This window comes from Schistocerca cancellata, chromosome 5, assembly GCF_023864275.1.
Source record: "Schistocerca cancellata isolate TAMUIC-IGC-003103 chromosome 5, iqSchCanc2.1, whole genome shotgun sequence".
NCBI lineage: Eukaryota > Metazoa > Arthropoda > Insecta > Orthoptera > Acrididae > Schistocerca > Schistocerca cancellata.
Genome location: NC_064630.1, coordinates 519,941,726 through 519,956,089, shown reverse-complemented (window position 1 = coordinate 519,956,089; position 14,364 = coordinate 519,941,726). Strand labels below are relative to the sequence as shown.

At 39.4% G+C, this 14,364-nt stretch overlaps 1 protein-coding gene across 1 annotated transcript in view; it reads right to left on the bottom strand.

Moving 5' to 3' along the window:
- Window positions 1-14,364, bottom strand: part of LOC126188640 (dynein axonemal heavy chain 6) — a 1,044,937-nt gene that overhangs the window by 741,038 nt on the left and 289,535 nt on the right. The window contains exons 64-65 of the mRNA XM_049930241.1: window positions 13,274-13,384; window positions 2,598-2,734 (exon numbers count right to left, since the gene is read on the bottom strand). Of these exons, the coding sequence (XP_049786198.1) occupies window positions 2,598-2,734; window positions 13,274-13,384 (248 nt within the window). The remainder of the gene's footprint in view (window positions 1-2,597; window positions 2,735-13,273; window positions 13,385-14,364) is intronic.

Here is a 14,364-nt window from a genome sequence, read left to right as displayed (position 1 = left end):
TGGCCTTTCTTTTGACACTTGTTGCAAACAGGCCATCCCTTAGGGCACACAGCAAGTTTATGTTGATGAAACAGAACAGGAAAGACACAAGGGCAGCAGGAGGCCACTGTTGTGACAAGGGCTGTTGCTGCTGCAGCTGTAACTGATGCTGCCCTATGTGATGCTGAGTCAAAGGTTGTACTGCTGCAACAGCTTCCCCATTATCCTGAACACTTGCAGCATACCTAACAGAGGTCAACTCAGCAACTTCCAATACCTCATCCCATGCAGCAATCTGACCACCTGCAGCCCATGACACTTCAAAGAACTGTGCTGTATTGAGTACATCTATAAGCATTGGATTCTCACACTGAAGTGCTTTTTTGTGGACTTTCCTACTCAGGGCCAGATGAATAATAACATCATGCACCATATGACAAGCATAGGATTTGCAATGTGTACTAGTGACACATTTACAAAGACAGCTCAACCCATGCAACACTGCAGCCCAAGCTTTGTAAGATTGGTTTGGGCATATTTGACAATGGTAAAATTCTACAGGTGCTGCAATGCCATGCCTTCTCTCACAGTAAGAGGTTGAAAGAAGCTTGAAAATTTCATCAAATGATAAGCTGGCTGGGTCTTGCAAAGGCACATGTCGGCAAAACAACTGATAAATGCAAGGCGAAAGCCAGGAAAGAGGGAAAGCCCTATGCAGGTTTGAATCACCCATGCAAAAAACGTGGAACTTTTGGTGTAGACATGTCACAAAGGAATCCCAATCATCAGAAGATTCATTATATGCTGGAAAGGGTGACAACTGTACTGGAGGGAGAGTAACTTGCTGCAAACACACAGAGGCCACCTAATTGAGAGTAGTGATGAGAGCCTGCGGTTGTTCTGTGAAAGTTTACTGCTGGGGAGTGACATGATGGAGTATTTGTAAGGTTACTTAGCACTGACACTGACAAGCAGGGCAGGCATAACCCTCACTCATTGCCAAGTTTGCTGTTGCAGGAACAGACATGATTTATGAGCATGGTACTTTATGGAGCAACATGTAAGATATAGGTTGTGCACAGTACTGAACACATCAACTGTACAGCAGTAACAGATGGTAAAGAATATGCAGAGCACTCTTTTATGAGCACTTAAATAATACTCTTTCCTTGGCAGCTCACCAGATCACGCCAGGGGTTTGACCTAGGTGCCTCTATAAGTGGGCCTGTGAACTGTATGGACATGTGATCTCTGAAATCACATGCATCTTGAGTGAAGGTATATCAAATAGCTCTTCTGAAATTTTACAATTGCATACTAACAATGAGATACTGTTGTAGACACTAAGGTGATATTCCATTATTAGAAACAGAGATTTTAGCTACTGCAAATGCAATCGGTATAGAATTGTTAGAATGAAATGACAAGAAGATTAATCAGATATCTGTTTCACATGGTCAAAGAGAAAAATCACCTTACCTGATTGTGAAAGATTCTTTTTATGTGAGGAAAAGACATGTATCTGCACACTGTCTCTCTTCCAGTGAGAACATTTGATCCCTGACATTTGGTTTGGAAGACCAACAAAACAGCTGCAATTACCTTTTCACTGGACTAATAATGTTTTCCAGTTAAAAGTTTCTTAAATGTGGGATTAGGTAGAAGTCAGAGAAAGCCCACTGGGCTGAACACAATGGATGTTCCAATAGCTTCTATTTAAAGACCCTTTTTACTTTGGCAAAGCACCTTTGTTGAATGAACTTGAAGTATGGCATTCCAATGGCTGGATGGGGCGGGGGGTGGGGGGGTGGGGGTGGGGGGGAATTCCTGAGTTGTCCCATGGTTCAGCATCAATGATAAACAGTAGGTCACTTGATAAATGCCTGGAGATATCAAGTCATCTTTCAACAGGACAATATGCCTTCATTTTGGTCAACTCACAGCAAATATTGGACCCACACCACATCCAGATTTATTTCAGTTAATTCTTCATCTGAAATGCAGCAGTATTTCTAAATGCCAGTCATCTCTGCTATTTCATTCATCTCCAACAACTGATAGTCCAATACCAGACTTTCTCCATCCTTTCACATGAGTTACAGTTATGGTATGTTCTTCACATGGATATCATCAAATGATATGCAGTCACATTCAAATTCCGTTACCCATATATAACTTTTGTGAATGAAGAAAAAAACCTCTTATAAAACTTCATCAACTTGGGAAGAATTGCTATTGGCAATAAGTTGCTCAAAGCAAAGAAATTAATGACAACCTGGCATGCCAATTAATCAATTTTAACAGAACACCACACAACCTCTCTCTCTCTTTCTCTCTCTGTGTGTGTGTGTTTAACATGTATTATTGCACTACATTTATCATCAACATGTAAAAAGTTTACATTGATGACTTTGCTGCCGATGTGCAGGACAACAATTTTCTTCTTGTGCAAATATTAACTGAAGAAATTACAGTATTAATAATTTGACTAGTAGCTATTATGATTATTATTTGCTTGTACTTTAATGAAATGGTAATAATTTTTTAACATCTGTATTTGAGAAAAAAAGCTAAATCAAAATCAAAATGTCAAAGATTTTTAGTAAAACTTTACTTACCTGTTTTGTACATTCAGTTTCACTAGTGAAGTAATGATGTCTCTTGCATGAACATCTATTGTAATAAGTGAACAGATTATCATTCGATTTAGTTTACTTAAGTCACCTCTCACCATTGCTGCAAGACTGTTCAAATCCTGTAATAATTTTTTTTTTTTTTTTCAGAATAATATCAGACAGACATGAAGATTACTGCATTGGTAAACATCTTGAATAAAACACCAGAAGCATATTTTTTACATAAAGTACAGCTGTTTGCATACTATAGTGGTTAAACAGGCAGGAATTTGTTAATGGTGGTACATCCTCACCTTCCACTACTCAGTGCCTCATTTTTTTTAACTGGGAGTACATAAAAAGGAATAGAACCAAAATTTTACATAGCATCTAATGGTGCAGCTTAATTTCTTCCATACATTAAGTAGGTACATATGAGAAATTATTAGTCATCCCCTTAAAAGAGTGAACTGGTTACTTTGCAGGAGAGCAGATGGTGTAGAACTGGTCCCATGTAGTCATAGACTGTCAATCAGTAATACAAGTAATGGCAGTGGAATGGGTGCATGTGTGCCAATCAGTTGTACAGAATCAGCGTAATAAGATGGGTCAACTTGAAACATAACAGAAATCAGCTATCCTGTTTGGACATGCCCATGACCACTAAGTCAATAAGTTGCCTGGTATGTTGGTGTATCAATGTGACTGTCGAACATGTCTTCAAGGATTGTTGTACCATTCACAGCTATGTATAACATGGAATAAGAGCACTGCTAGGACCCACAGATGAGTGTCACACCGTGTCAAGAAGAATCTGTTTCAAATCCAACAGAAATTGCTGCTGTCAGTGAATGCAGGTTCACATCAACCATCTTTTGGATGAACTTTGGAAATGGACTTGCATGCAATGGACATTTTGAGCTGGGTACCTCGCAAAAGGGCATTTGCTCATAACAACACCTGCAGCCACACAGTTTTATAAGTGCCAAACAACACAGAAATTGGGCAGTAGCTGGCAGAAAACTAATGTTTTAGTCCACTGAAACATGGTTTTGTCACTTTTAAAATTATGCAACCACTGTGTGCACAAAAGGACCCAGGATGCCATTTTAATGGTAGTGTTTGGAGATTGTAGATGTGGTTCTGTGATGTTCTAGGGGTGTTTTATACAGTATGACTTGGATTCACTCATTCAGGTTACAGCGAACATGAACCACAATGGTTATGCCATCTTTATTGGTAACCAAGTGTTATCTTTTCTTCTGCATCACCACGATGGTTTCAGAGAGACTACCCGGAGAAACTTGTTGATACACTTCCTTGCCAGATTGACGCCATTACTGAGACTAGAGGCCATGTAACATGGCATTATCACGATGTCTCCCAAAGCTCCTCTTACTGTGGGCCAATCAGAATTGACCGACTGCTATGTAATCCTTTATCAATGACATCACTGGCAGTGGAATGGAAGGGCGTCAGTTCAGCACATCACTCTCCTGCCCATTATCAGCTTTATTAACACTAAAGCCCTCACATAGCTCCTCTGTTGGCATTATAAGCCCAAGTGCACCCTGTTCCAGTCCTTCCACTAAAGAAAATCCACAGCAGTACTGCAAATTGATCACAAAGCTCTGCACAGCAGCCAGACACACAGACCAATAAGCTGCAGAGGTTGATGATGTCTCCTGAGGATACTAATTTTTTTATTGGATGTGCTTGTTTCCAATGGTAAGTCCAAGGAGAATTCCTGAAAGCAGTGAAATACTGAATCCGACCTGATACTTTGCTATGGGGCCACCAAGTACTGTAAAAAATGTGTCTGTCATTATATACTGTAAGCTATAAATTAATATTATAAATAGAAATAATAAATAAAATACTGAACAAGAAAGAGACACTAAAAATAAATTAGTTTTCTGGGAGTATGCATTCCTGATGAAATGACAATTGTATATCCATATGTAACTAGACCAATCAGGTACTAGAATTTCACACTGCTGAACGATTGTAAGGAGCATTCAAATAAAAGGGTACAAATGGCATAACAACCAAACTGGTTAAAATTTGCATATGCAGCTTTGGGATAACATAGTGAGACATCTAGGAAATGGAAGCACAAGTCATCACATCACCATCTTTTTCAGCATCTGACATCCGACACTCATGGAATTCTTTGAGCACGGAAAAACTTTTAACAGTGACATGTACTGTGAGACAGTCTGGAGGCTATGGAAAGGCATTCATCCTGGATTGTTCACAAAGCAAGTGATTCTGCTCCATGATAATGAACATCCACATGTCTTGAAGGTCACACGAAGTGTAAAGGCCAAGTTCAAGTGGGAAAGCATAAGCATCTGCCCTACAGCATGGACAAAAACATTGTCACAGGAAGCACTTCAATGCAGACTATGAACTGAAAGACACAGTGAAGGATTGGCATCTATCACAGTCATGGGAATTCTGGGAATAGGGAATCCTTCAGCTCATGAAACAGTGGGATAAATGCACTGAGGCTTCTCGTGATTATCTTAGAATAAATACTTCAATTATGCCCACATTGTTGCTTCATACCTTTTCTTTTGAACACCTTTCATAAATAACATTTTTGCACCTGCTTCTGGTAAGAAAAAGTGTGTGCATCAATGTCTGTACAACCAGGAGTATATAGGCTATGAAAATTATGTCCTTGTTAAAAATAATCATGAAACTATGTACAATATTTAACATTGTAACTAAGAGCAATATGTCTGCTGAGATATCTTAATCTTGAAGAAATTATCTCCATATCCCATAGATATTACATTATTTAAACCAGTAATAATTTCCTATCAAACAATGGAAAATCCATGATGGAATGTAACAATATTATGAAAAAGATATTTGCAACTCACCAAACAGTGGAGGTGTTGAGTCACAGATACACACAACAAAAAGATTGTCAGAAAGTGAGCTTCTGGCCAACAAGGTCTTTGTCAGAAACACACAACACACACACACACACACACACACACACACACACATGCAAACAGAACTCAAAGTCTGTGGCTGCTGAGGCCACTAAATGGTAGTAACAACTATCTTTTTCACAATAATTTCCTGTTCTATCACTAAAAAATAAATTTCAAACATTGCTAACATGTCCTGGAAAAGGTTTAAGAAGGCAGTCATGTGATAACTAAAAGACACACAGAAAACAACTCATACCAGAGGATAGAGCATCTCTCCAAGGTTCAATTTGCAATACACACACTGGCACAACTGCAGAGAACAGCAATAGGGAACTAAATTGTCAGAACAAGATGTACAATGAACCTATGCATACATTATGTGCCCTTGAATTCAGTTAACATAACTGTGATGGTTCAGTAATGTTTTTGTACCAAACAATCAGTAAAAGTTCCAATCCATATGTGGTACAACAGAATCCATGAGACAATCAGTAAAAGTTCCAATCCATATGTGGTACAACAGAATCCATGAGACTTGCTGCTTATGAAGTTTGAAGAATGTAGGCTGTCCAGGACTCTCAGCATAGAAAGTTTAACACATGTGGCAAACTTTTCTCAGGAGCCCAAAGAAACTGAAAACACAGGTGAGCAGAGAACTGCAGGTATCGCATTCAAAAGTCTCATGCAATTTAAGCAAACATCTGGATATAAAACCTTACGGGCTACCATTGATATATGCACTGACTATTTGGGACAATGAGCTTTGTTCTGATTTTTGCAATGACTTGCATCAGCTACTTGAGGAAGACAGTTTTTCACAGAAGTTGGTTTTCAGTGATGAAGCCACATTTCGTGTGTCTGTAAAGGTGAACTGTCATAATTGCATGTTTGTGGCACAGAATATCCACATAAGATAGTGTAATACATTCCTGATTCACCTAAAGGTTATGTCTTTTGTGCATGTCCTCTCAAAATGTGTATAAATGTTTTTCTTTGTGGAGAAAACTTTGACTCATTTCATGTATCTAGACATGCTGCAGCAATGGCTTGTGCCACAATTATAGCAAGACAGGGAAGACTTCATTTTGCAACAAGATGCTGCTCCAATACACTTTCTTTCAGACATTCATGATTATCTCGATGTTGATTTGCCTCAGTGTTGGACTGAATGCGCTTCCCATAGTGACTCTCCTATTCTTCAATAGGTCACGCTGACATCTAACTTAGCTGCATGTGACTTCTTCTTATGATGCTATGTCAAATATTGTGTGTGTCTGTCTCACTACCATTTAATATGGAAGAGCTCAAATGAAGGCTAATTAACATGGCCAGTGATATCAACCATTTTGTATTGAGAACTGTATGGCAAGACTATCATATTTACATTTTACACCCATATTGAGAGCCTGTAATATGAATTAAAAACTTGAAAGCTCCTCTATCCACTGACATGTCAATTTTCTGTATCTCTTGTAGTTCTTACAGAGACATCTTCTGAAAACCCACAGGCATCTATGAATAAACCTGAATATTTGGGGATAATGATAATGGAATTTCCTGGATGGATAAAAACATAAAATAAAGGAGAGGCAATCACTCACCTACAGCTGAATGATGTGTTGCATAGAAACACACAACAGAAACAATATTTTACTAGCTTTTGAGCTCCTGCTCAGTCTCTAGTAGAAGTATACATATTCACACATAACTACACAGACACATAAACACACATGCCTGTGGCCACATTGAGACTGACTGTTGATTATCAATAGCAGTTGCCTGGGCAGGTGGAGGAGGCAAGTCTTTCAACAGGTGACTCAGTGGCTGCACAACAAGACAAAAGGAGTTCAGAGGGGAGAGCTTATAAGAGGTAAAGTGTGGGAGAGGGGGTGGGGGTAGAAGACAAAGGTGGAGAATGAGAGAGATGGAAGAAGCCAGTACATGATCTGGACAAGGAAGAAGTGGTGTGGACAGAAGAAAGAAGGGAAAAGGCAAGTTAGTGATGTAACATATTTATCAGAAAAATTAGATGAAAATTTTAAACAATGTAAAATCAGGGTGGAATAATGACAGTATTATGAAAAGGATAATTGCTACTCACTGCACAGTGGAGATGCTGAGTCACAGATGGACACAACAAAAAGACTGTCAAACAAAGCTTTTGGCAAATGTAACTCACACACGCATCACCACAATCTCTGGCCACTACCTAAGGCCAGACCTTCGCCTTGGCAGCCAGACACTGTGGTAATGTGTATATGAGATACCTCTCTCTCTCTCTCTGTCTCTCTCTCTCTCTATGTGTGTGTGTGTGTGTGTGTGTGTGTGTGTGTGTGTGTGTGTGTGTGTTGTCTAGTTACGATGAAAACCTGTTTGGCCCAAAGCTTTGTTTCACAGTCCTTCTGTTGTGCCTATCTGTGACTAAGTGTCTCCACTATGTGGTGAGATGAAAATTTTAATGACAAATAATACAAGGAGTGATGATACAAACAAATTTATATAGACAATTTGTAATTACATCATATAAAGATGTACACAAGTTAAGATGTAATATGGCTGAAGTGATGAAAGGGCTCTTAACTGAAATTGAACATTTTTGATCTTCCTCTTTATCTCTCTCTCTCTCTCTTTTTCTTAAAAAAATATTCTGAAATCTGTTTTATGTTCTTGTATGAAATGCACAATGATTAGTGCTTGTCTGAGTAATTTATGATAAAATATGTACATTTTACTGAAATATACCTCAAGAAATGGCATGGAAGAGAAGGCAGCCATTGAAATGCAGGTACTATTGGTGGGTGGTTGGTGGGTTGTTGCTCCAAAAATTATCCCAGTCTCAATCTACAGTAACCTACTGTTGGTGTGTTTAATGAGGACAGAGGTGTGGATGGAGCCATCAGACAGGAGCAGGGCAATGTCCAAGAAGGTGTATGATGGTTTGAGGAGGACCAGGTGAAGTGGATGGGAGAAAAGGTGTAGGAGTTGTGATGGAATGAGGGCAGGTTGTCTTGGCCATGAGTCCAAATGATGAAGATATCATCAATGAACCTCAACCAGAACTGGGGTATGGGATTTTGAGAAGCTAGGAAGGTTTCCTTTATATGATCCACAAACAGGTTGACAGAGGAGGGTGCCTTGCAGGTAGCCACAGCTGTGCTGTCAATTTGTTTGTATACTTTTTCTTCAAAGGAGAAGTAGTTCTGATTAGGATAAAGTTAGTAAGGAATGAATTTTGGATCTGGAGTATGAAAGGCATTGGGAGAGGTAGTATTCAATAGCTGCATGACCACAGGAATTAGGGATGTTGGTGTATAGGGAAGGGGTATCAGTAGGGGTCCAGGAGATAAAAGGATGGGGATGGTGGAAAATCAGTGAAGGAAGTGGTTGGTGTCTTTGACATGGGAGGCTAGATTTCAGGCAATAGGAGTTGATCAATGAGAGCTAAAATAACCAGATACAAATGGGTGCACAACAACCAGATACCATGGTGTGCCAAGGATTATTGGGTTGGCCAAAGCAAACTGGACTACCCTGTAGCACAACATGCAGCTGAACATAATAAGCTTAATTTGAATGGTTGCTTCACAACTAAGTCCATCTGGATCCTCCCTGCACCATCATCTTTTCTGAACTATTCAGATGTCCATTATCCTTACAACACATTCTCTGCTCCAGAAATCATACCCACCTCAAGCTACAGTAACACACTGTTCCTGCATTCTCCACCCAATAGTTTCCACCCCCTTTGTCATACAACTCCTTCCAATTTATGTCCCCTCTCCCTCACTGTGTGCTGTGCTCTGTTCTCTGCTGATGCACCTACTGACCTTTTTCCCCTTTCTGTCCTTCTCCTTTCACATCCCCCCCCCCTCCACCTTCATGCCCCATAGTCTCCAGACACTGCAAATTGCAGTCTTGTCATGCCCTGCCTATTTCACCAGATGAACACTCCCCCCCCCCCCCCCCCCTCCCCCTGCATATCTGCATATCCTGCCCTTTCCCCACCCCACTCCAGATTGCTGTTTGAGTTTGACATGACACCACTGCATTCTGGCCAGAGATAGCAGTCATTTGTGTGTGAGCTGTACGTGCTTGTATGAATTTTTGAAGAAGGCTCTTGCTGAAAGCTAAATGTGGAACAGTCTTCTCAGTGTGCCTGTCTGCAATTCAACATGTCATCTTTACAGTGAGAAGCAGCCTATTGTTTTCATAACATTGTACAAAACAACTTAATCAATGCCCCCAGCTCATGACAAAAGCACCTGTAAACTCAGAGCATACTGTGATCGTGTATACCAAATGTAGAAGTATGAAACTGTAATTTGCCTATAGCTAGTGCTAGCCATCAGTGTATGGCCCATGAGCTCATGTCTGCAGTGCCTTCTGCTTCCTGTAAAGGCTGATGGTGAATATTAACACACAGTAATCCAAGTTCCATACATCAGTATCTGTTTCAAAACTGTAAACATGTCGAGTTTTGTGCCTATGAACTATGATTTGTGAACAGCATTGGTTTTCTGTTATCATTTGAAGAAAACTGTTGAAAAATTGCATCGGCTGCTTGTTGAAGCTTTCAGTAAACATGCTCTTTGGGAAGCAGAGTGTTTTGAGAGGGTCAAAAATTCAAAAGTTGTGATTTTGATGTGAGAAACGATGAGTGTGGGAAACCATCGAAAAAGTTCAAAGACAATGAGTTGGAGGCCATACTGGATGAACGTATACTCAACCTCAACAGGAACTCATGAAACAAATGAATGTGATGCAGAAAGCCATTTCTCTTTGGTCAAAAGCTATGGCAAAGGTGTAGAAAGTGGGAAAATGGGTTCCGTATGAACTAAATGAAAGACAGTAAGCAAATCAAAAGACCATTTGTGAAATTCCGCTTGCCAGATAGAAAAGAAAGTTGGTTCCCAATCAAATAGTGATAGGAGATGAAAAATGGATATATTTTGAGAATCCTATGTGTTGTAAATCATGGGTGAATAATGACAAACAATTGACTTTCACTGCAAGACCAAACTGCTCTGTGTTTGATGGGATCGGAATGATGTAATCTATTATGAGCTGTTAAAACCTGGTGAAACCATTATTGCCAATCACTACCAACAGAAAATGATCAATTTAAATTGAGCATTATGTGAAAAATGACCAGAATATGGAAAAAGGCAACACAAAGTCTTACTGCCCCATGATAATGTTCCATCAGTTTCAAATAACAAACATGTAATTATTGCAACCAAAATCTGATTTCACACTTCTAGGAACAATTACGGTGCCATGTCAGGTAAGAACTAACATACAATGAAAGAACAGGCATTCAGCATAAAATAGAGACACATGACTAAAAATAGCTATCGTTATATATAAGATATTTATGTTGCCCTTGGTCACAAGTGACTGTTTCAGACCCCATATGTTACATCTGGCTAAGAAGAAAATTGCACCCAGATCAAGACCCAAGTAGCATGTTAGCACACAAAAGGAGGGCACCAGCACCCAGGCAGTATGCAGCCAACTACATGTCTGTCTACGGACATTTGTGTAACATGTACAAAACAACTAACATTCATTATAAGATACAAGTACAGGGCTATTACAAATGATTGAAGAGATTTCATAAATTCACTGTAGCTCCATTCATTGACATATGGTCACGACACACTACAGATACGTAGAAAACATCATAAAGTTTTGTTCGGCTGAAGCCGCACTTCAGGTTTCTGCCACCAGAGCGCTCGAGAGCGCAGTGAGACAAAATGGCGACAGGAGCTGAGAAAGCGTATGTCATGCTTGAAATGCACTCACATCAGTCAGTCATAACAGTGCAACGACACTTCAGGACGAAGTTCAACAAAGATCCACCAACTGCTAACTCCATTCGGCGATGGTATGTGCAGTTTAAAGCTTCTGGATGCCTCTGTAAGGGGAAATCAACGGGTCGGCCTGCAGTGAGCGAAGAAACGGTTGAACACGTATGGGCAAGTTTCACGCGTAGCCCGCGGAAGTCGACGAATAAAGCAAGCAGGGAGCTAAACGTACCACAGCCAACGGTTTGGAAAATCTTACGGAAAAGGCTAAAGCAGAAGCCTTACCGTTTACAATTGCTACAAGCCCTGACACCCAATGACAAAGTCAAATGCTTTGAATTTTCGGCGCGGTTGCAACAGCTCATAGAAGAGGATGCGTTCAGTGCGAAACTTGTTTTCAGTGATGAAGCAACATTTTTTCTTAATGGTGAAGTGAACAGACAACACAATGTGGAATCTGGGCGGTAGAGAAGCCTCACGCATTCGTGCAGCAAATTCGCAGTTCACCAAAAGTTAACGTGTTTTGTGCAATCTCACGGTTTAAAGTTTACGGCCCCTTTTTCTTCTGCGAAAAAAACGTTACAGGACATGTGTATCTGGACATGCTGGAAAATCGGCTCATGCCACAACTGGAGACTGACAGTGCTGACTTTATCTTTCAACAGGATGGTGCTCCACCGCAGTTCCATCATGATGTTCGGCATTTCTTAAACAGGAGATTGGAAAACCGATGGATCGGTCATGGTGGAGATCATGATCAGTAATTCATGTCATGGTCTCCACGCTCTCCCGACTTAACCCCATGTGATATCTTTCTGTGGGGTTATGTGAAAGATTCAGTGTTTAAACCTCCTCTACCAAGAAACGTGCCAGAACTGCGAGCCCACATCAACGATGCTTTCGAACTCATTGATGGGGACATGCTGCGCCGAGTGTGGGAGGAACTTGATTATCGGCTTGATGTCTGCCGAATCACTAAAGGGGCACATATCAAACATTTGTGAATGCCTAAAGAAACTTTTTGAGTTTTTGTTTGTGTGTGCAAAGCATTGTGAAAATATCTCAAATAATAAAGTTATTGTAGAGCTGTGAAATCGCTTCAATCATTTGTAATAACCCTGTATAATGGCTTCAAGCTGTATTGTAAGAGGAACATAATGAAAACAGCTTAGGTAGCCAAGCACACAATCATGAGCAAATCTCACTAGCTCTAACAGTACAACATCAAACCAACAACATTTGTCCTAAGTTTGCAGTAAAAGTAACCATACTATGGACAGACAGACTTGTAATAATAGAAACCATTAAGGCACTACATGGGCAATGCATAATAAAATAATATCTAATATAAGTATAGTAGAGATGTGTGGTGAAAGCCTGTTCACATGGGGATAGAGAGGGAGGGAGGGAGGGAGGGAGGAACTCACATTTATTTCTGGGCTTGGAATTCAGATTATCATAAAATTTTTCTAGGAGTTGTTTCTAAAAGGATTAACATTTTCTATGCAATATAATAATGACTTGTGTTTGGTGGAAAGTGTTCATTATCAAGTACAGATTTAAGAAAAACTAATTGTTTACTGTTTGTTGTCAGTCTAGTTAGAACACGTTATTTTTACAGCAAATTAAATTCAGTTTTTGAAGAAATGAAGCTCTGATAACAGGGTCTATTAATATTTCTTTTGTCTGACTGAGATGTTTGTGCCTGACAGATATATTTTTCATAATATCGTTACATTCCATCCTGTAGGTAACATTCCATTGTTAGGTATGTTATGTTTATCTTATTTCATCTTGAAAGAGAATATAATAATATTGTAATCTAAATCATAAGCACACAGCAAACAGTACAATAATGTAAAAAACAAAACTGAACAGAACCTGTTCACATTTATTTTCACATTTTTGATGACTTATACCTTACCTGAAAACATTTCTTTTCAAATGCAGCCAGGGCTTGCTTAATATTCTTGTCTGGCATAAATACAAGATGTACATTCTCGCACCATATTATAAGAGATACAGTCAATATAATCTGCAAAAAAAGATAGAAACAAGGGTCAAAGATACACCTATGATGCATGATATCTGTCACAACTTCCTGTTTACATGCAGGAGAGGGCCTGTAAGCAGGTTTCTTGCCAGGTAAAACATACATAAAAATAGCACCTCACAGATAATCAGAATACATTGTATCCATTTTTTAGCTTCTAAAAACCAAAAATACAATTATGTCATAATTTGTGGTGACAAATCAGACTAATAGGGCAAGATCAGCACTAAATAATTATAACAAAGCTGCAAGTCTATTGTTGTGATGAAATGTGTGAGTCCTCATCTCTGATGAATAATTTTATGCAGAGGCAACATTACTTCATTTGTCACTTCTCAGTCTTTGGTCCTTGACAATTGAGTACTACCTGTTTCGTATTTTGTCCCTCCTCCCCTCCTTTACTCCACTAAATAAGCAACCATTCTGTTTTTTACAGAAAGTGTTATAGGGTCACGACATATATACCCCTCTCTTAAAGCCTCAAGTCTTACTTGTCCCTATTGATAATGCCATTTGCATATTGGAAAGCATCACCGTACAATTTTCTGATGATGTCTTTGCATCATGTGATACATTGTACTATTCTCTGCTCTACAAATGAATGTTGTAACCACAAAGAACCAAGCTTTGTTACATTACTGGGCAGATGGAGAATTATTAAAATTGTAGCTGCAGACGAGCTCAAGAATTCTATTGTCAGGCAAAATGACACACATTATTTTCACTCCAGTAACATCTATACTGCAATGACATTATCATTACTGAATAGTCAAAAACAATGAGCAGAGAGGGTAGTGTCCTGAAGATTTATGATACCTTGACATAACATTCAGGATGCATGTAAATGCTGTACAATGATACCGACAGTGTGCTCTTCTGTCCAAGGGGAATTTCCACACAACACTACTTACTGTAAGGTTGCTACACCCCCTTCTACTGCTGTAGTATCTTGTGACATTAAA